Here is a 20,000-nt window from a genome sequence, read left to right on the forward strand (position 1 = left end):
TATTAACATTTATTATATTTTATGGTTAACTTTTTTTTTTCTTTTCAAGATTGACAGGGGGGGGGCTTCCCCCCCCCCCCCCCCCCGCCCCCCCCCCAACGAAACTGTACACTCCAAGTCACATGGTCACACAGTGGAGAAGGAGGGTGGAGGATGGGATATGTGAAGTAGAAGAAAGGTCATGCATCTGTCAACAGCTAACACCACAGCACATGACCTCTACACTGCAGGTCAAAGAAAACTTTGATCATTGATTGTCACTTCTTAATCAACACAACAGTTAAGCAAGACCAAATATTCTTATTCCAGCCCCTCACATACTTTGTCATAGCTCTGTGTTTGTGTATTTGGACTTTAGTACCTGACAATGTATGACTCTGGGAAGTTGTGAAGCAATGACTTAGTGTTTTGATAGACAAGTGATGAATCTAAAATCAATCTGCAGATGATTCAATAAAGGAAATGGTTGTTAGTTGCTGCCTTAAAAGTAATTATGTAGCTGGATCTTACCATCACAAACACTGGACGCAAGAGGAAACAGGTGGCCTGGCTCTATCTTTGTACTTCTCCAAATATAAACTGGTGCACAGGTAACAGAAACAGGAGCGTGTCTGTTACATCAGTCCTACTGGATGCACAGTCCTTTTTTTAAGGGTGTGTAGTTTGTACTTGCTGTGTTTTACCACAGGTTGGATACACTCTACCTACACATGTAGCCAGTAATTCCCTCATTGTCTACAATTTGTTGGAGATTTGGGTGGAGCTTCCACTTCGCCAAGGCGTTTCTGTGGGCTCCTCTGTGCGCTGTTTGTACACCAAACACTTCCAATGTGTGAGCCCGGTATGTAAACTTTGAACCTATTAAAGCACCAGAGTACGTTAAAGCCTAAATTGAAACACTAATTATTGGTTATTTTGTCTGCAAAAAAAAAAAGCCTCACATTACGGTTGGAGAACGTTTAGTATTTCACCTGAAAAATGACTGAATCAATAGCTTCGATCTGATTAACTGCCAAACTGTTTCAGCCTAAAATCCAGAAGACAAATCCAGTTTTCAGCAGCAATACTAAATTCAAAGACGTCATCTTCGTCACTGGTGTTAGCCCAGGGCGCCACCAGTGCCTGAACAGACTGAGCCTAGTTTTCCTTCAGGGTGAACGACTTCTTGACAGAATTATATTTTCCAAGAATATCTGGATTTTTTTAAAACTGATATTTTCCAAGAAGTTACCTCAGAAAATCATGTGGGAGAACCAGCATGGCAATGAATGATAATTTGAGGTTGGTTTGCTAGCTTACTATTCTCACAGGATTCTTTTATAAAGTCAATTTAAACTGTTATTAATGTCAAGTTAATGAAGGTGGTTTTTCTGAATCTTGCCTGGAGCTAAAATTCCTGCCTTTTTAAAAGGCGCTCCTGGCTGTTGTGTAAACATCAACTAGCCACGTCGTTTGCAAGCTATCACACCCAAAACAGACAGAGGTTGATAGTGATATTATCAAATGACAAAAGCAAAGACGACAGGGCGGTGGTCAACAAACAGAATCAAAAACCACACTCACTTTCCACTTCTGAAAGATACTCCTATGCTAAAGGGCAAACACATACAAATGACTCTACATGGTCACTTTATTATTTATTATTTTTTAAATGCCATTTAAATTTGAGGGAAATGACAAACCACAACTACACTCCACTGCCAAACATGCCTTCAGTGCCAAGCACACATCTAAACTTCCCAAAACCATGTAGCGTTAGCCACCACCAACACATACAGTACATGCCAACTACCTCAAATGTTCAGTTATAATCTCATTTTGAAACTACAGAGCAGGTCGGGGCTCCTACACTTGACTTCATGACACAGGAAGTGTCTGACCACCATCTGTCTGTCACTTCCACCCTGAAAGCTTCAGCTGTCTCCGACAGGAAACAGAAGCAGTCCGGCCTTTGCCCCAATGGCTGCTGCTTCTATAACGTACCACGTTTGCAAGTTGACTACAATATGTATAGTGTATATGCAAAGTTCACATCTGTCAATCAAACATTTTAATGCACTAGTCCTACTGTTCAAGCAGCTATTTGTTTCCATTCATCTAAAAACCTGAATTAGTGGAATGTACTCGAGTTGTGCAACTAATTAATTTTTGTCAACAATATATTATTGGTGCAGAGAATATCTTAAGTAAAGATTTGAGCTGGTATACTGCTTGAGAAATACTGCAGATAAGTTAAAAAGTCAAGATGCCAAACAATAACAAGAACTTTTGGTGCAGATATGCCAAAGATATTTGTTGTATGTCCTTCCTCATTTCGTTTCCTCTGACTTCTCTACTGATGACACCCTAAAAAACTCAAATCCATAGGATACTTTCACCTCCAGGCTCTGAAAACCCTTCAACCAAGCCGATGCGATAAGGACAACCTTTCCACTGATGAGGAGTCACAAGGAGATTTCTTTTCTTTTTAAAGAAATTCCAGCAGGTTGAGAGATACAGCTTTTTGCTTCTTGCAGAAAGTTTTGCCAGTAAAATAATACCAACATAATGAAGATATTTTTCAGATTAGTCCAACTTAAAAGATTAGTTATAAAGTTCTATGCTTTCATAAACTAACAGTTGCTTAAAGAAATGCAGACTTCACATTCACACAACTCAAAGCTTGAGGAGAAGAGTTTTTCACAAAGCCAAAGTAAAGTACTGTGGAGATTTAACTAGATCTGCCAAACAAAGCAGGCCTATCGTTTTACACACGGACAATCAGCCGCGATGCAACGTGTCCATCTCTGTTCTTAACGCAGCTTCGTCCTGTAACGCTACACGCACACGCCGACAGATAAAGGGCGAGCACTGAATTCTGATTAAAGGCATCCCACAGATTAAACATACTATCGACGTGAACATTTTAGGATAATCGGAAATGAAGATTTGATTTGGGAAAAGAAAACAGCACGTGGCTTTAGTTCATTCTATATTTTAACCCCCCCCAAAAAAAAATGCGAAACGCAGCTTGTGTCTCAGGGCTAAACAACTAAACAAACACCTGTCAATACTGACAAACAAATGGATATTTGGTTTTGTTTTTAATGGCGAGTGCTTCCACTGACCTGTGTGTGTAGCAGAAGATTCGGAAACTTCAACTTGATTGTCGAAGCAGTAACAACAACGTCCACGGTTTGTATTTCGTGCAGCCCTCAGCCAATCAGAGACGGCGGTGCTTTACCTAAAGTTTGAGAGGCGTGCTGTCATTGGTCAACATGTCATGGCAAAGAAGTGTGCATATTGCCCAAACCACACAGGCTACAACCACCTGTTGATTACACATTTTACAGATAAACGCACACATTCAGTGGCGGAAAGTAACTGAGAACATTTACTCAAGTCTACTGTAATTAAGTGCAATTTTGAAGTGTTGTACTTTACTTGAGTATTTCCATTTATGCTACTTTATAGCCTACAACATTCGTTACCAAGAGGAAAGCGTATACTTTCGCCTCCTCTTCATTTAGATTATTAAGTAAATGTCATTTACTTTTATAAAATAATCCAGAAAATACCGATTTCGGATTTCATTTTGTATTACTCTGTATTGCAGCTATATGTTTTCTGATTTAGTCAGTTTTTTATACAGATTCATCTGAATTAAAACTTCACTAACAATTTTTTTCACTTGTTTTAAGAAAATAAGATTTTTTTTAATCAGTAGTGAAAAATGTATTCAAACATTTTATGTAAGTACAAGTACAGATACAACAGATCAGAAGTAGGTCTATTAATCTTGGGGTTTACTTACTAATTTGGATATTATGGAATGTTGGAGCTTGGGCTCCATCAAAGGCTCACAGCATTCTGCTCTTTGTGGTAAACAGTGGCAAAATGCTTATAATTACCGTATTCAAATTAATAATAAAATAAAGTAATAATAAAACAATAAATCGTTAAACAGGGGCAATGTTTCTATTAATAAATGTTGCCGATAATACTGTATTAAATTTACATTTTACATCTGCCTTGTAATTGAGTTTCACTTTCTTCTTTTTGAATTGTTGAAGTGGTATGTTTACTCAAGCATCGGAGTACTTCTCCTTTCACTGTGGTTCACACACTCACACACACTCACACGTTAGTGAGAGGCGTGCCACATTCTGCAGTGAAGTGGAGGCAGATAAACTTGCTCCTTACACTCATTTTCATCTAGGCTGACATAAACTACAAGTCATGACTAGGTTTAACATGTTTAAGTGTTCCTGATACTGTGACCATATGACCGTCAGTTTATGGTATAGTAATATAACTTCAGCTCTCTGGAAGAATCATGCTCTGTAAAATCTGCATCAATATTATTTGCCTACTGCAGTTTCCAAAATAGACCACAAGAGGGCGCAGATGATGTTCGTCCTTGAGGTTGAGCACAAACCTCAAGAATTGACATTGTTTCCACCTGTTTAAATAAAAAATTTTTTAAAGAGCTTCTGTTGGTGTTTGATATGGTGAATCATTATTCCAGTGTCTTTAGTCTTTAATAAGTTCGTTCTTGCTAAAGGAGTCATCGCTTACCTTCTAGACAGTCACTGTGAAACTGTGGCCTAATATAACTTCAAATTTCATGGTGTGAATCTAAAACACATGTATGAGCTTTATTCGCTAAAACATTGGCTTAAAATAGCTGCAGTTTGTTTTTCAAAAGAGCCTGTAGACGCCGAACTATGTAGTCTGAAATCATTTCCATTGCAGAGAGTGTGAACTGCTGCAGTTCAGGCTGAGGGTGGCGCACCAAGCCAAAGGATTGTGTTGGAGACCGTAGAGGTCACCACGGGTCAGAGCACCCCGCCTGACAACACTGAGTCCATGCAGAGCTGCTGTTACAAATTAGGCTTCATGGGTGGACGTTCTAATGTAAAGAACTGTTGTACAGATGCTATGGGCCTACTGATAACCACTGGAGATGAAAGGAAACTCATAGGCTGACAGTAAGACTGTTTTAGAACAATAAAACATGCACATTAATCTAGTCCTTACTAACATATTTGTACTGGTATTGCAAATATTGAATAAATAACACACTTTTAAATTGCAACCTGACTGTTCATTGTTGTGTGCCACGTGATTGATTTCAATCTATTGTTACTGTTAACACATCTAAATCATTTTCAGAATAATGTAAATGTCTTTATTTTATGGTTGCATGAAAAATAAATCAAACAATGATTTTAACAAAGCCTTTAGTGCTGCTGTATTTTATTGTGAAGAATATGAACCTATATGACATCATACACAACAATGGAACCAGCTGAAAATGTATGGATTTGTAATGGAATAAAGACAGAAGGGATTTATATGCTGATTATGAACAGCAGCAGATCTATGTGCAAGAAAAATAAGCATACACTATTTATATGGACTCCTAAATCAGCACTGTAGCCTTAATGCTGGTTTTTATGTTCCAATCACCATATTGTAGCAAATATACAGTACATTTTATTATGTGAGTTCTGAATTTCATCCCAAATAATTAGCTATGTCAGACAGAAACCTTTCGTATCAGGTTTAGTGTCCAGCAGTGACCCTTGTACCTACTGCACATTAATGTCTACAGGAGCATAATAGTTGGAAATGTTGTCATACTTTCAAAATCATTTCAGAATGTTTGTTCCTCTTTACTCTATACACACTCTGGATAATTCTAACAAATCTGAGGATTTAATCTAAGTCTTTAAGCAACTACCCCTACACAAGAAAGTTGTTAAATCAAATGGCACCAAGTTATAAAGGTTTGCAAAATGTATAAAATGAAAAATGTGGTAAAACAAAAAGATGGAAACGGCGTTATTTGACAAACCTGTGCTAAGAAGAGCTTATGAATGGAAACATATTCAATGTTTATTCAGAAATACACATTTCGCATCAAAAAGAGCACAAGATGTTACGAGGACTAATCCTGACGCGTCACTTTGTTTCGTTCTGGCGCAACACTTGTTACATAGGCACTAAAAACTTCCAGTTTTTAACTCGGTTATTTAAAAAAGCAACAGCACACAAGTCCCTCCATATTTCAAAGGACAAACGCACACAAAGTGTTAAAAACTGCACAGTCAAGTAATTGGATTTTCTGCCCCCGGACCGGTCGCTCGCGCCTTTCTTCCATGGTGCTCAAAAACTCTCCAAAACGCTTCAGATGTCTTGTGAGCTTTTCTTTCTGAATCTCCGCCGCTTTTTATTCTTCGACAGCGCTCACAGGATCAGATATATCCAAGCACGGCGAACGTTTCGAGATTAAAACGTTCTCAGTAAAAAAAAAAAGAAGAATTGGAGCAAACTGTTTTGGCGCATGAGGGTAGTTTGAATATGTGAGAAGGGGCGCACACAATAAACCTGTTGTTAACCTTGCTGTGAAACTATGTTTGAAGAAAACAGCCAATTGTTGTACGAAATGTATTCAAGTATAAAATAATGCCTTTTGTTTGGGGAGTAAAACTTCAGCAATGTGAGGGTACAAAAGTCCCCTGTGGCATTTACTAGCACCCTTTGTGCAGTTTGCGCTTTGGCGTCTCCACTTGGCGCATTACCCAGGCCGCTTTAAACGCGATTGTTTCTTTCTTTCTAATGACATTTACCGGATCAAAACATGCTGTTAATTCGATCAGAAAGCTTCATCCTTCATAACAATGGCAGCATAATTTCTCCCAAAGTTTGTTAAGTTGACCGAAATTAGGCAAATGAATAGGGGTCTCCAGGCTACCCATCTTGCAGGTGACGGGGAATAATGCGCGTTCACACCAGCTGCATTCTTCTTTATTTCTCCCTTTCTTTCACAGCATTAAAATTTGGGCCAATGAAACTATTCATTCGACTGAATAGACATTTTCTTATAGGATAATGGGATACAAATTGAGCCTCTCCAAAGAGTCTCCAGTGGTGGGTAACCCTCGTGTGCCAGAGGCTGCTGGAGACGCTGGCCTCGACGCAGACGACGCTCGTGTGCCAGGGCTAATCACACACCTGCCGAGGAGTTCAACAAAATAAAGAATGTAAACAAAAAGCTTGCCATCTCTCATAAAAAATGGACGTGTCACCAAGTCGTGTGAGAAACGCCGGGAACAAATGGGGGGGATTCCGTTTCCAAAAGATGTCCCATGAACTTGGCGGAACAGCCTATTAAAGGCTTACTTAATTACTTTAATGATAGTGGACAGGCCTTAAAACTCGGACCGAGCTTGGATGAGTGTTAAGATCGCTTGCTGGGATTTGTAAACAGGCGATCGTGTGAGAAACGCAAGTTGGAGGAAGGAGGATTTCTTCTTTCGCCTGCTTTGTTTTCAGTGCGCACAGTGCGACCCGCAGGATCAGGCGAGTCCAACGCTCAGTTCTTATTTCCCGCCTGGGTTGTTACTATGCAAATAATATTCCGAAAGTAATCACGTGTCTTTTAAGCAGCCACGTGGATTAACAAAGCAGGTTTGCCCCCCTGCTAGCCCATGGGTTTAGAGTCTTACTATTTCTTCAAATGATCCTAAATGCACACATTTAAGCAATGCTTGGACCATGGAATAATTTACGCCATGAATGACAGAGTCTCTTAGATGATCCCTTTATAAGGGCCAGCTTTCCCCTCCAACCCCAGTCTGCTTCATCTCCTGCCAAAGTAACCCATCTCTCCATCTTTCCGCTGAACTTATTTTAAAGAGGTTTTTCAGAAAATCGTCGATGGCATCTAAAATGAAAGACAGGAAGGTATGCGCTCCATGTGCGCTCTGCATTTTGTTGGCTGAAATATTTTGGCAACATAATACTTTTATCATCCTTGAGTTATCTTTTGGAGTTTTGCACTTTAGTATTTGCATCGAACGTTGTTTAACTACTATTTGGAGTAATGTTCACGCTAAGGAATAGAAACCTACAGTGCATCCACGTGTGGGCACGCGTTACAGGACAACTACTGCGCGCTGAAGATGTAAAGAGCCCATCTGACAGTTATGTTACATTTGGCGACCATAATGTAAATAATTACGTCGAAAACTCCTGCAACGTTTTAAACTCGCCAAACGACATGTTAACCGTGTTCAGTGGGGCTCCACGTTTATACCAACTATCCGGACCGCAGATGTCTGCTGCGCGCTCTAGCCCAACAGGGCGCGCGGCGCGCAAATCTCTCCAAAAATGACCGTAGGCTACAAACCTCCTAAACACATTTCCACAGTAGTTCCTAACTAATATGTCATTTCAGTTTTCTTTCGGATATTTTGGCTGATAAAGTATCTGTAAGAAAATATACTGCAGCGATTCCGTGCGCTCATGTTGTCTCTCACTGTTTTTACAGAGAACTCCCATCTCTCACAAAGTCATTGAGAAACGGAGACGGGACCGCATTAATCGATGTCTAAACGAACTAGGAAAGACGGTGCCAATGGCACTGGCAAAACAGGTATTGTAACATTTGTAATGTGATTTACTATACTTTATAAAAATTATTCATTTTGCCAAAACCTGTTTATCAGCGTTTTAAAGCAGCGATTCTAGTCATGTTTATTAATATCTGCAGTTAAGCATTTTATAATGTTAAGGTCTTTATGTCTTTCTAGAACTCTGGCAAACTGGAGAAAGCTGAAATCTTGGAAATGACGGTTCAGTATCTTCGAGCGCTCCACTCAGCGGATTTCCCCCGTGGGAGAGAAAAAGGTCATTAAACGTTTTGCACAGCTTTGCGCATCCCATCGCCAGTGCTCTGTCAGCAAAAACAAATACAGTGTTTATAGGCTGACGGCAGATAAGTTCTTAACATATTTGTTATGTTATATTATTACTTCATCATTTATTTTGACATTTTGATGCAACTTCAGCTTTACGTACCGGAATAAGACCACGACAAACACTCTGCGTCAGACTTGTTCAAACACCCACAGGGCTGTAATCGCTGTTTACTTTGATTCATTCTAGGTGAACTTCTTGCTGAGTTTGCAAACTACTTCCACTATGGATACCACGAGTGTATGAAAAACCTTGTGCATTACTTGACCACTGAGGACAGAGCTGAAACCAAAGGCATCAAGTACGCACGGATCCTCGCCTTCTTACAGTCCAAGTCCCGTGTGGTCACCGAGCCTGTGTTCGGCTCCGTCGGCTCGATGCCAGAACCGCCCGACTACTTCAGCCAGCTGCACTCCTCTCCGGAGCACCAAAGCCACAGTCCCTCGGACTCCGTGTACCAGCAGAGTCCACCGGGACATTTATCTTGGCACAGCTCGGCCCGCAGCCCGGGCATCTCGTACCCACTCTCTGCGCACACACAACAGCACGGTGGATACTTGTCACCGGTGCAGGGTCTCGATCACCACTATTTCAACTTCATTGGTCACACGCACACAAATACATTTAGTTTGCACAGTGCGCAACACGCCATGTAAATATTCCTGCTATGTTTTAATGTTGCTTGTATTTATGTATTTGTAAATGATGAAATAGATCATGTACATGTTGTGAATAAATATTTCGGAGTAACATTCAGCCTGTTTGTCATCAGTCACCCAAATTTTAGGTTAAATGACAATCTCAGTGCCCACTGGCAATAACGTGTTTAAAAACGAGACAAGAGAGAAAACACTGTCAAGTAAATAGTCAGTTATTGGTGATGTTGTCCTACATGATTGTTGAGCAGAAGTGTACAACAACGAGCTACCAACAAGAAAAGTGAAACAAATGTTTCTTTGTAAATAACACTGGGTGAGTTTTAATAGTAAAGTGGATCACTTGGGCAAAGGAAACAGAGCTCAAACTTTGTAAAATAAAGCTCCAAAAGGCTTACTCTTTGGTGCATACAGTACTATCAGCTTTAGTGAAAACACTATACTGTATAACTTCTGTCTGGTGTGCAGAAAGGCTTTTTAACAGTTCATCTATGGGGTTAGCAGGTGTCACAGGTGGGGGCAGACATGGGCCTGATTCCACTGGGCCACTTGCCTTTGACTTAAATAAACTTGCACTTAGCAAATCCATTGATTCACACAGCACTACATGGTGAATTAATACTGAATTCAAGAAGATCTCTGCACCTTGTAAAGAGTAAAACATCAGTAAAATGTTGAGACAAAGGTGTTTTTCAATGTACACAGTTTTATAATGAAGGAAAGCAAAGATGTTTTGTTTAAAGAGTTGAATTTCCAAGATCTCAAGGAGTTATAGAAGAAAGTATCACAACAGGATAGAACATCATCCATGTTTTACTCTTTCCATACATTTAGGCAACTGGATTAAATAGATCAGGATTAAAAAGGGTTGTTGTGCAGGAAGAAGAGAATCACCCTGGTTAAAATTAGGTTTTCATTTACATAAAAAATTTAAACTTTTCTTAAGTCAAACGTGGATCAGAACAGCACTACATTGCCAGGAATCATTACAACCCTGTGAAAACAAATTAACCTGCTTCTAAAGCTTTCAAATGTTTTTCTTACTTAGTGACAGACAGCCATATTGGTACCAGTTAAAGACTCTTTGCATCCTACAGAATTAGGACTCAAAAGAGAACAGTTTTTAAGCTCATGGCTGCTTCAAGCCCCTTCTGTCTTTCTTTAAGTAAGTTGTATAGTGTTGGATTGTGAAAAAAAAGAAAAGAAAGAGAAGGGGGGAAACTCCTTGTTGTTTCTTTTGGTTTTTTTTTTTTGTTTTTTTACCAAGGAGTCCCATTGCGGGGCATCTGAAAAGGGAACAATCTCTGCGTCCTTCTGCTTCATCCTTGAGTGATTGCGAAGAAAAATAATCAACACCATGAAATCAAAGTTTCTGTCTGAGAGGGATCCAAGAAGACACCTTTTTTTCTCAGTTTCTCTTCAGAGGCAATGCTGAAATCACTTTACAGATCTCTCTCCTGTGCTAATTTAGGCCATAGTACCAAAACACAAAAAGCCCACTGTATTGTAGGTGTATATAGGTATGAATGCTTACATGCAGGACAGAGAGGGTGGATGCAAAAATCATTTCTGGATGGATGGGTAGATGACAAATGCATGGATAAGCCCACATTAATCGCTTGGGTGGTTGGGTAAACCCACATTAACCAGCCTCTGACCAAAAAGACAAGCAACAAGAGAGCAAATGAAAGAAATGAAAGATAGTGATCACGCAGACAGAAAAGTGACAATACGGTAAAAGAGAAAAGGCTTTGAAAGAAATACTTGGATCCCTACAGCCCCAATATTGGTTTAAATCCTGACTCTGAGCAGGACAGAAAAGACTCATGTGCAGCCAGATGAGAAAGATTTAGCTGCAGCACATCACATGAATAATAATAAATTGAGCAGGGATAAAAAGGACTCCGAACCATTTATTGTCATGTAAACTGAGCCGCAGCGGTAAAGCTTCAGTTCGCATTAATATCACATTAACAATCCACTCTTTTGAGGAAAAAAAGAGCCATAATTGGAACTTCATCACTAGACCATGGACACTACATTGACAAGTTTTCTGTTCAATCTAATTTCCATTTTTTTATGTCAAAGATTAGAAACTTTGACCTCTCCAAAGCCTTCAAATGAGACAGTTTGAGAAGGAAAATGCTCCTTACTCACGTCCACATTGAGGTCATGACCAGTGACGAGGGTTCACGAGCAGATGGCTTTTCATTTTAGAGGAATAGTTGAACATTTTGGGGGAATGCATTTTCCTCATTGACTTTCTTACTGAGAGTTTGGTGAGAAGATGAATATCATTCTCATACGTGCCCCTTAAATATGAAGCAAGAAAGTGAAGATGTGTATTTCCCAAAAGGTTGATCTATTCTCGTAAGGAGTCACAAACCAAAAACGTTGGGAGCCACTGCTAAAGCCTAAAGAGCGACCAGTAAGTACTGCTCTGCCCTGTAAGTGTCTCAAAGCTCCTGCTTTGTCCTTTGCACCTGTATGAGTGCTGAAGTCAGGCTTAGACGGTTAGCTAAGCTTCTGAGAGTACAACAAGCAAATCTTCTTTCCTTTAGCACGAAGTAGTGTGTTTCTGTTGCCTCTCTGTGTGTGTGTGTGTGTGTGTGTGTCACAGTCGTGCTTTGGGAGCAAAGCCAAAGAAGTACGCAAGCTGTGAGAAATCCAACAGCCAGTCAGTCTGGTGGGTAATCAAAGTGCTCCAGTGGCATCGGATCTCTGCCGGCTCACCTCAGGATGGTCGTCTGATCTACAGCATGAAAAGACAGAGACAGAGAGCAAGGGGGGAGGATGGGGGAGACAGAGAGAAAGAAGAGAGCAAGAGAAACAGTGAGAATGTTAAGGGGGGAGGAGATGAAGATCATTCCCACAGCAGATACCACTATCTCACAGGGTTTAAAGGGTCCCCTTTCTGTACCCCCCCCCCACCCCACACATACACTCCTCTCTCCTCCTCCCCCTACCTCCCCACTCCCCTCACCAATAATGCCAAAACTTGGCAGCCAACCCAGCACATGAGCAACAGTTTCCCATCAGAGAGAGGCAGCCTTCCTACTGCCTTGGCACCAGCGACGTCTGAAGCATGACGGGCACTGTAAGAAGGGGGCAGACATGAATGGAGTCTGTTGGAAGAACAAAAACATCAGCACATATCAATGCCTTGCGACTGTCTGGGAGTGATTCTGATGAGAGCCGACACAGGGTGTAAATAGTCGCAATATCTGATTTGATGATGAGGAAGATGTTTCTGAAGAGACACTTGTACATTTCTAGACAGATGTTTTGTGTTTCCTCTTAAAACAATAAGGTAAAACCAAATTTATAACCGGACATTTTACTGTAGGAGGAGTTTCTATGGCCGCCTCTGCCACCTGCCAAGGGATGAAGGCTTCACCTTTTCGAACTTGGCACAACCCTCTGTGCTCTCACCAGCAATGCCATCAGATTATGCAAATCCATGGAGATGTCCTATTCAACACAACCTCCATTTAAAGCAAAGATATTTGAGCCAAAAATGAACAGAACCTGATAAAAAAAAAAGGCAGTGATTTAAAGGAGGGAGAGCAGGGAAGGGTCAAAGTCACCTCAGATATAAATGAAAACATATTCCTGTACAAACCACTGTGGACCATCATATCAGCCACACCCACACTTTTCTAGTTGTCTGTTTCTGTTGCTTTGTAAAGTTCTTTCTTGTACAGCATAGTCACCACCACAGACAACCTAAGAAATATGGAGGAGAACAGCCCAACAAGTGTGCAGCGACACAGTAGAAAGCAGCTCTGAGTAAAAGAAACAGAAAAAGAACAAACAAAAAGAAACAAAACTAGAACAAACTTTTTGTTATTCATGAGAATAAAAAGAGCAAGTTTGTTAACTTGCACAATTAAGGGATCATTTGGCAGGAGAAGGAGCAGTTCTTTGTTTTTTTTTGGGGGGGGGGGACAAAAGAATAAGAAAGTATAGTTTAGAACAGTGCTGAGAGTTTCACGAGGGTGGGTTTGGTTCTACCATCTCTCAACAAGGGACACTTTTGTCACGAGCACAGACAGTGTGACATTGTAAATCAGGTAATTTTGCATGGTAGTTAGACAAAGACAGTCATACAGTCCAGTTCCTGTGTGTGTTTATAAAGGGAGTATGTGTAAAAGAGGAGGCAAATATAACCTCATGTGAGTAATTTCACAAGACGTCTCCAATAGAGTGGCATAATATATGTTTCAAGGCCTTTTTGTAAAGACTAATAGCATTAAGTCTGATTATGCAATAGCATTACGTCTGACAACATCAATAAATTATTCATTTTTGAAAGAACCCACTGATAAAGATATTTTCCAAATTTTGCACTCCTTTACATTTAGAATAATTGAGTCAAAATACAGTTTAAAAACTTCTTGCAATATTTAGCTATTCTTGGGATTTTATGACTCTGATTCTTTGCTCTCAGCAATTTCTAACTTTTGAGAAATTAAATTGCAACAAGACAAAAACACACTACAACAGTAGACCAGTGTTTAGTCGCCAAATCTTTTCAGTTTTGTTGCCTGCATCAGGGTGGCGTCTGACGGTCATTAAGTCACCATAAACACAAAGTATGTGTATGTAGTCGATATTAACTCATAAATTATCTGTCTTGTTCTATGAGAACCAAAATAATCCAGTGGCTCTTTACAAAAATGGCTCCAAAATGAAGGAGTAACTTCTAAATTTAAAACAGTGTAATGAAATACTCCCTGCGACAACGGCTAATGTCTATTAATTATCCTGACTAACAGGGACATTGATTTTGGTCAGAGATGTTGTTTTTGAATACTATTTTTCATTCGGCTCCATTGTACTGGGACGCAAGCGGATATCCCAGTGGCGGACAGCAACTACATACTCATTTATGGTACTTTACCTGAGTATTTCTATTATAAACTACTTTAAACTTCTACTCCACTACATTTCAGAGAGAAATATTCAACTTGACAAGTGAAGTTACTAGTTACTTTAAAACATGGTTAAAACATGAAATACATTTAAACATATATACCCCCCATTAGTGCAAAACACAGTTAAATTTACCTCCATTAACATACTCTATATGTGAAAACAACAGTAATAATGATGCCACAAGTTATGATTTATAATGTATGTCAACAGTACTTTAATAGAGTAATTTTACTTAGAGTGCTAATAAAGTAAAAGTAGAAGGTATCTGGTCACAACATGAGCAAATAAAACCAAAAACTGTCCGACTGGGTGGATACCACTAGGGGTTAGTGTTATGCTTTGGTAAATATGCTTTGTTTTATCATTTACTATCATTTTTTACATTTTGGTGAACTAACCCTTAAAGATTTTAGGGCTGATTCACATTTTAAAGTGCATATAGAGTGTAAGATCTGCAGAAACAGTGGTGCTTCCACCTTGGAATTCAGTGAGGACTGAGAGCTATCCTTTCAGCTTCAGTCACTCTCATGCTTGTGAGACTGCATTCACATGTCAAGGTTTCTTTAAAAAAGACTTGAAATTGTGTTCAGGGCTGGTCTATTCCTGCTAGACATCTCTCTTGAACATAACGCTTCAGTGGCAAGTGGAGGATATGAAAACCGACAAGGTGAGTCAGGAGAATGCAACATGAAACTCTTTGGCAACCTTAAAGGCTGTGTGTGCGATGTGGTCAGACGGTCACAGCTGAGGCACCTGACAAACTTGACGCCCCAGTCGACTCTTTGCAAGGCCAGAAAGAAAGGGTAAATAAAGCCCAGAGGTCCTAATGTGCTCCCTGTGCGCTTGGCTAGACTCATGAGGGGCAAGCATGGTATGTTCGCTCTATTGTCTGATGAGATGATGGCAGCTCTTCTGTATTTAGCTATGTCCAGAGGCCAGCATACGGCCAGCAAGGGGGTACCCCGGAGCTCCTTTGGTCACCCTCTGAGGTCATGACCTGAGAAACCAATCCAGAGTAAGAAATAAAGCAGAAATACGTTTGGCAGCTACTGAGTGTCGATGACTTAATCTCAGGTGACTGCATGTGGTCAAACTGAATGAGATCCAACAAATCAATTTGCTTCTGTGGATGTTGATAAGTTGACTGAATGCTTTGATTTTAACTCAAGGAGTGCTTTTTTGGAAGAGGGAGGGGTGTGGGGGTAGCTTAAGGAGAGATGAAGCAGAACCAAAGAAAGACATTCACACACCAAGAGGAGAGACACAGAGAGACAATAAGTCCAAACGTCCAAACAATACTCTAAATTTAAAGAAAGTTTCTTTTAGTTTTAGTGTTTACAACAGTCAGGTTAGCAGTGGTCAGTGGTCATATGGTGGTGGGTGAAGCGGTCATGCCCTCGCTGACCTCTCTGTGACCTTCACAGCAGGGCACCCATGTCCAACTCCAAGAGCATGAAGCAACACAACACCGGCTATGGAAACCACAACCACAATTAGTTTCACATCAGAAATGTCGCTCATTCAATGAAACAGACTGAGCTTCCATAAATTTTGAATACATTTGTGCAGACTGTGATGGTTTCATTAACATTTTCAATATACACTACTTGCAACTACTGTAAGGCAAAATGAAAACACATCTTACCAAATCCTTATTAGGCCGGTAAGTGTTTTATGTGGATGTTTTCTATGATGACTTGTCTTAAAGCCCATTGTCACTTCCTTGGATCTAAAATATTTGCTGTAAGTTTTGTGAATAAAAGATTATACAATTGGCAAATAAATTAATTCAAACTGTTTCTCATATTTGAGCATAAAGATACATTCTAGAATTTTAGAAGTAGAGTTTCCAGGACTTTCAATGTCACAGCCTTAGCAAATTAATTTTTAGAAGGTTAAACTTCATTTCCTGAGTACAACCATGAGATTGAGTTCAAAGTCCCACAAAAATATCATTATGTTGATCATAAGTTAAGATTATTTTGTCAAACAATTTTCCTTCTGCCTCCACTCAGCTCTCGCTATCAGTGCAATGCCAACACAAGTGTGTACACACACACACACACACACACAGTGTTTTCCTCTACCTAAAATTAGTACCCATTAGAAAAACTAACAAGGGCTTGAGAGTTCATCATTCAGAGGTATCTGCTGCACCCACAGTTGGCAGCTCTCCACACCAACATCGGGGTGGCTCCCAGGCTTCCCGAGGCCGACGGGGATCAATTCAAAGTGACAACCAAACTCATTTTCTGAACAAAAAGACTAAAATGACTTCTGTACTTTTTTGTAAAGACACTGAATAAACACAGACTTTGAAATGCTGTTGTATCTGATGGTTGCATTTCCCATTTAAACTGAAGAAGTTTAAAAGGTATAAGAGATAATAACACATTTGGTTTCTGTTATCTTCTGCATTTTTTTGTTACAAAAGATGTTAATAAAGTAAAAAAAAAGTTAATAAAGTTTTAAAGACATTTCTATGATAAAGAGAGAATTTATTATAAATTGAATACATTTATATATCAATTCTTTTTTCAGAATTTTAGTGTAAATTCATTCCAAAGTAAGAACACACCTTAACCTTTAAATTATGTTGAACGTGCAAAAGCTTCTTTTGTTTGAAACTTCTTATCTACCACAATATAATACATTTTATTTGTCTCCATCTAGCAACTTATGCTCATTAAATACGCAGTGCTCAGGAATATGTTGGATACAAAATAAAAAACCAACTTCACAGTAATAAAACAGAGATAACGCTGAGCTGAGCGCAGAGTGCCGAGCTGAAATGACACTGACTGTGAAAAAACAAAAAAAGTGGGACAAAAAAGTTTCCCCTCTTATTTTCAGTTGTGTATTCTTTGCTAAAATCCAGCAACACAGGGAGAGGACGGGAATAGAAGGATTAACAAGAGCCACCAAACAAACTACGACTTGTGGGGAGAAGACACCCACAGATAACTTTCTGAATGGCTGCTTATACTTCTCCTTTTCTCTCCCCATCATAAGACAGGAGAAGAGAGAAAAAGGACTAACAAGATGCACATTTTACATTGAAAACTGTTATTGTTCCCCTCCTAATCTGGCCCACCATCTGAGAGGAGGCTGGGGGATGAGAGCCAACTCAGAGACAGGGGAGGAGAACGGACAGAGAGGGGGGGAGATGGAGGGTTGGTCCTTGGCTTTAAGGAGGATAAGGATGTTTTCTTTTTTCTATGGGGAGAACTTTGTATTTGACTGTTGTTTGTATCTGTCTTTCAGTGGCCTGATCCCCGTGGGCCTGGATGAAGAGATGCCTCTATATGTGTTTGCATGTGCGGAGTAGTGTGTGTCTATATGTGTATGTGCGAGACAGAGAGAGAGAGACTGACGGTGGGATCTACCCCTTGTCTTTCCTACAGCTGCAGCTCAGCGGATTAGCCATCATCCACAAGGCAACATTACACAAGTAGCCTTTGAACAAAAGTCATGGATACTATTAATGATATGGTAATCCGTAATGGAGCTACCTCCCAGTAGTGATTATACTGACATGGGAAGAATGTCCAAGAGTCCTGGATGCAACTACCCAAACAACACTGTGGCTATTGTTGGCAGGTCTGGTCTGAGGCCTGCACCTACATCCACTGGCATCAGCCGACTAACAATCCCTTCCTGCTACACACACACACACACACAAACTGCCCCCTGCTTTCCTGACACCCTTCCCTCCACCCTGATCACCCTATGAATAAAAATGAAAACCCAAAAATGGATGGCGAGAAAGAGAGGGAGGGAAGGGGTGGGAGTGGAGGAGCAAAAAACAAAGTGTCTTTGCCCAGATCAGCCAGGGATTTCTCCCTATGTGGTTCCCACACACTGACTCGAGCTCCTCTCTCGCTCTCTACCCGGTCTGTCCTTTCTCCTCATAGTCAGGGAAGACCACACAAACACTAAATGATTTCATGATTTAATCCCAGACACTGAAGGAGAGGATGAGAGTTGAGTCAGTGCTCCCTTTTTTCATTGCAGGGGTGATACAAGCCACTATGGTGGCTGTGCTGAGGTGGAGGGGGTGGGAGTGGTGATGAGGCCACTGTTTGTATGGGTAAATGTTCTCCGTTGGACAGGCTGGGTCACAGCAAAAGTGTTTAACCCTAAAAATGTGTCTCTTTTAAATACGATTACCAGTTTCTGTATTCACTCCTGCCACTATTCCACTCTGGTGTTGATCCAATTACTGAGGGGAGCCCAGTATCATGTCATGCGTGATACGTAATAACAAATGTAAAGCGATTTAATAAATTTAATAAATACTTGAAAACAATACAGCAGCACATTATTAGTTCAAAATAAACACTCACATTCCAAAAAAAGTTGGGACAGTAAAGTGTGTACCACGGGGTGATGTTGCCGTTCCTTTTCACAACACTTAATAGACGTTTAGGGACTGAGGACAAGTGATTTTTCACACATATGTTGGCAAACTGGCGGTCCTCGGCCCATTTTTGCTCCTAAAGGGCTTGGTCTTTCGAGGATGCCACTTTTGTACCAAATCATGTCTGCAGCCAGCCGTTGGACATCACCCGTTTCAAGTGGAATAACCATTTAATTGTTTTACCTCATTTGTGGCCCTGAAATGCAACGGTCCCAACTTTTCTGGAATGTGTTGCAGGGATCAGAACTGAACTGAAATGAGTGTTTATTTTGAAAAAACAATAAAAATGATGAGGTGTCACATCAAATAATGTACTGCTGTGTTGTTCTCAATGTGATACAGGACACAGAAAATTTACAAATCACAGTTTTCACCGTTGACTTTAATACTGTCCCAACTTTTTCTGATTTGAGGTTGTACTGAGTTTTGTTTTACCAGCTCATTAATTTGTGATGTCTCTTTACATTTTATTGGTACTGTTTAAATATGATTTTTAACTGACGATGTGTTTCATACAGTCGCTGTACAACATGGTGTGATACAAAGGATTTTCAATGGTAACTCATTGGTAACATACTGTATGGTCAGTATGGGGAAGTTAATCACAGAGTGTGGCAGTAGTCTAGCACTGACCATGAGCCCAGTGCTCCTGTTAATTTATGCAAAATTACAAATAAGATTTAAAATGCCACTCCTTATGCATTATGCTGCCTCTGGGTCAGTCCTCTTTGTAACAGCTCTGTCCTGGCTTGACTGATACGTCAATGCTGAGGACACAGCAGACAGAGGAGAATGAAAATGCCACACAGGCACTGACACAGGGATCAATCTGATTGGAATGATTTAGCATTTCTGAGTTTTGAATAAAAATGAGTGCGCCAGACAGTGGAGCAGTTTGATTAGTTGGTTCCCCTAAGTCCCTCGAAGCCTTCATGGCCTTTTCTCTCTTCCCTCTCTGCCAGAAGAAAAGTCCTCTTTCTCTCTTTTCAGAAGTCCCTTGGTACCCCGGCTTTCTCTCCACTGTTGGTATTACAAAATCCCCATTCACAACAACCCTTGTCACCTGTCAGCTAAGCCAGGCTGGTTTGCTAGGTCTTTATCCTCAGCACATACACTCACATGTACACAGAGGTTGACTCCCAGCCCCCCATACACCCGTTTATTCACATGTCCCCCAACATTTATACAGATACATAGGCACAGACACAACCGCAAATCCCAAGCACACAGAGATACACACA

The 20,000-nt window shown here is 40.3% G+C and overlaps 2 protein-coding genes and 1 long non-coding RNA gene across 3 annotated transcripts in view; 1 reads left to right on the plus strand and 2 right to left on the minus strand.

Moving 5' to 3' along the window:
- Nucleotides 1-3,216, minus strand: part of acsl1a (acyl-CoA synthetase long chain family member 1a) — a 16,045-nt gene extending 12,829 nt beyond the window's left edge. Inside the window, exon 1 of the mRNA XM_020602052.1 lies at nt 3,108-3,216. The gene's annotated coding sequence lies outside the window, so the exon portion shown is untranslated. The remainder of the gene's footprint in view (nt 1-3,107) is intronic.
- A 4,432-nt stretch (nt 3,217-7,648) lies between these two features.
- On the plus strand, nt 7,649-9,402 carry helt (helt bHLH transcription factor). Its single transcript, XM_020602199.1, has 4 exons — nt 7,649-7,731; nt 8,318-8,422; nt 8,580-8,676; nt 8,935-9,402. Exons 1-4 carry the CDS (start codon nt 7,705-7,707, stop codon nt 9,399-9,401), a joined length of 696 nt encoding a protein of 231 aa, XP_020457855.1. The 5' UTR covers nt 7,649-7,704; the 3' UTR covers nt 9,402.
- Nucleotides 9,403-9,760: 358 nt separating this feature from the next.
- The window catches only part of LOC109961304 (uncharacterized), a 20,545-nt gene continuing 10,305 nt past the window's right edge, over nt 9,761-20,000 (minus strand). Inside the window, exon 3 of the long non-coding RNA XR_002275119.1 lies at nt 9,761-12,153. This is a non-coding gene — a long non-coding RNA (uncharacterized LOC109961304). The remainder of the gene's footprint in view (nt 12,154-20,000) is intronic.

Source organism: Monopterus albus, unplaced genomic scaffold (assembly GCF_001952655.1).
Source record: "Monopterus albus unplaced genomic scaffold, M_albus_1.0 scaffold54.1, whole genome shotgun sequence".
In the NCBI taxonomy this organism is placed as follows: Eukaryota; Metazoa; Chordata; class Actinopteri; order Synbranchiformes; family Synbranchidae; genus Monopterus; species Monopterus albus.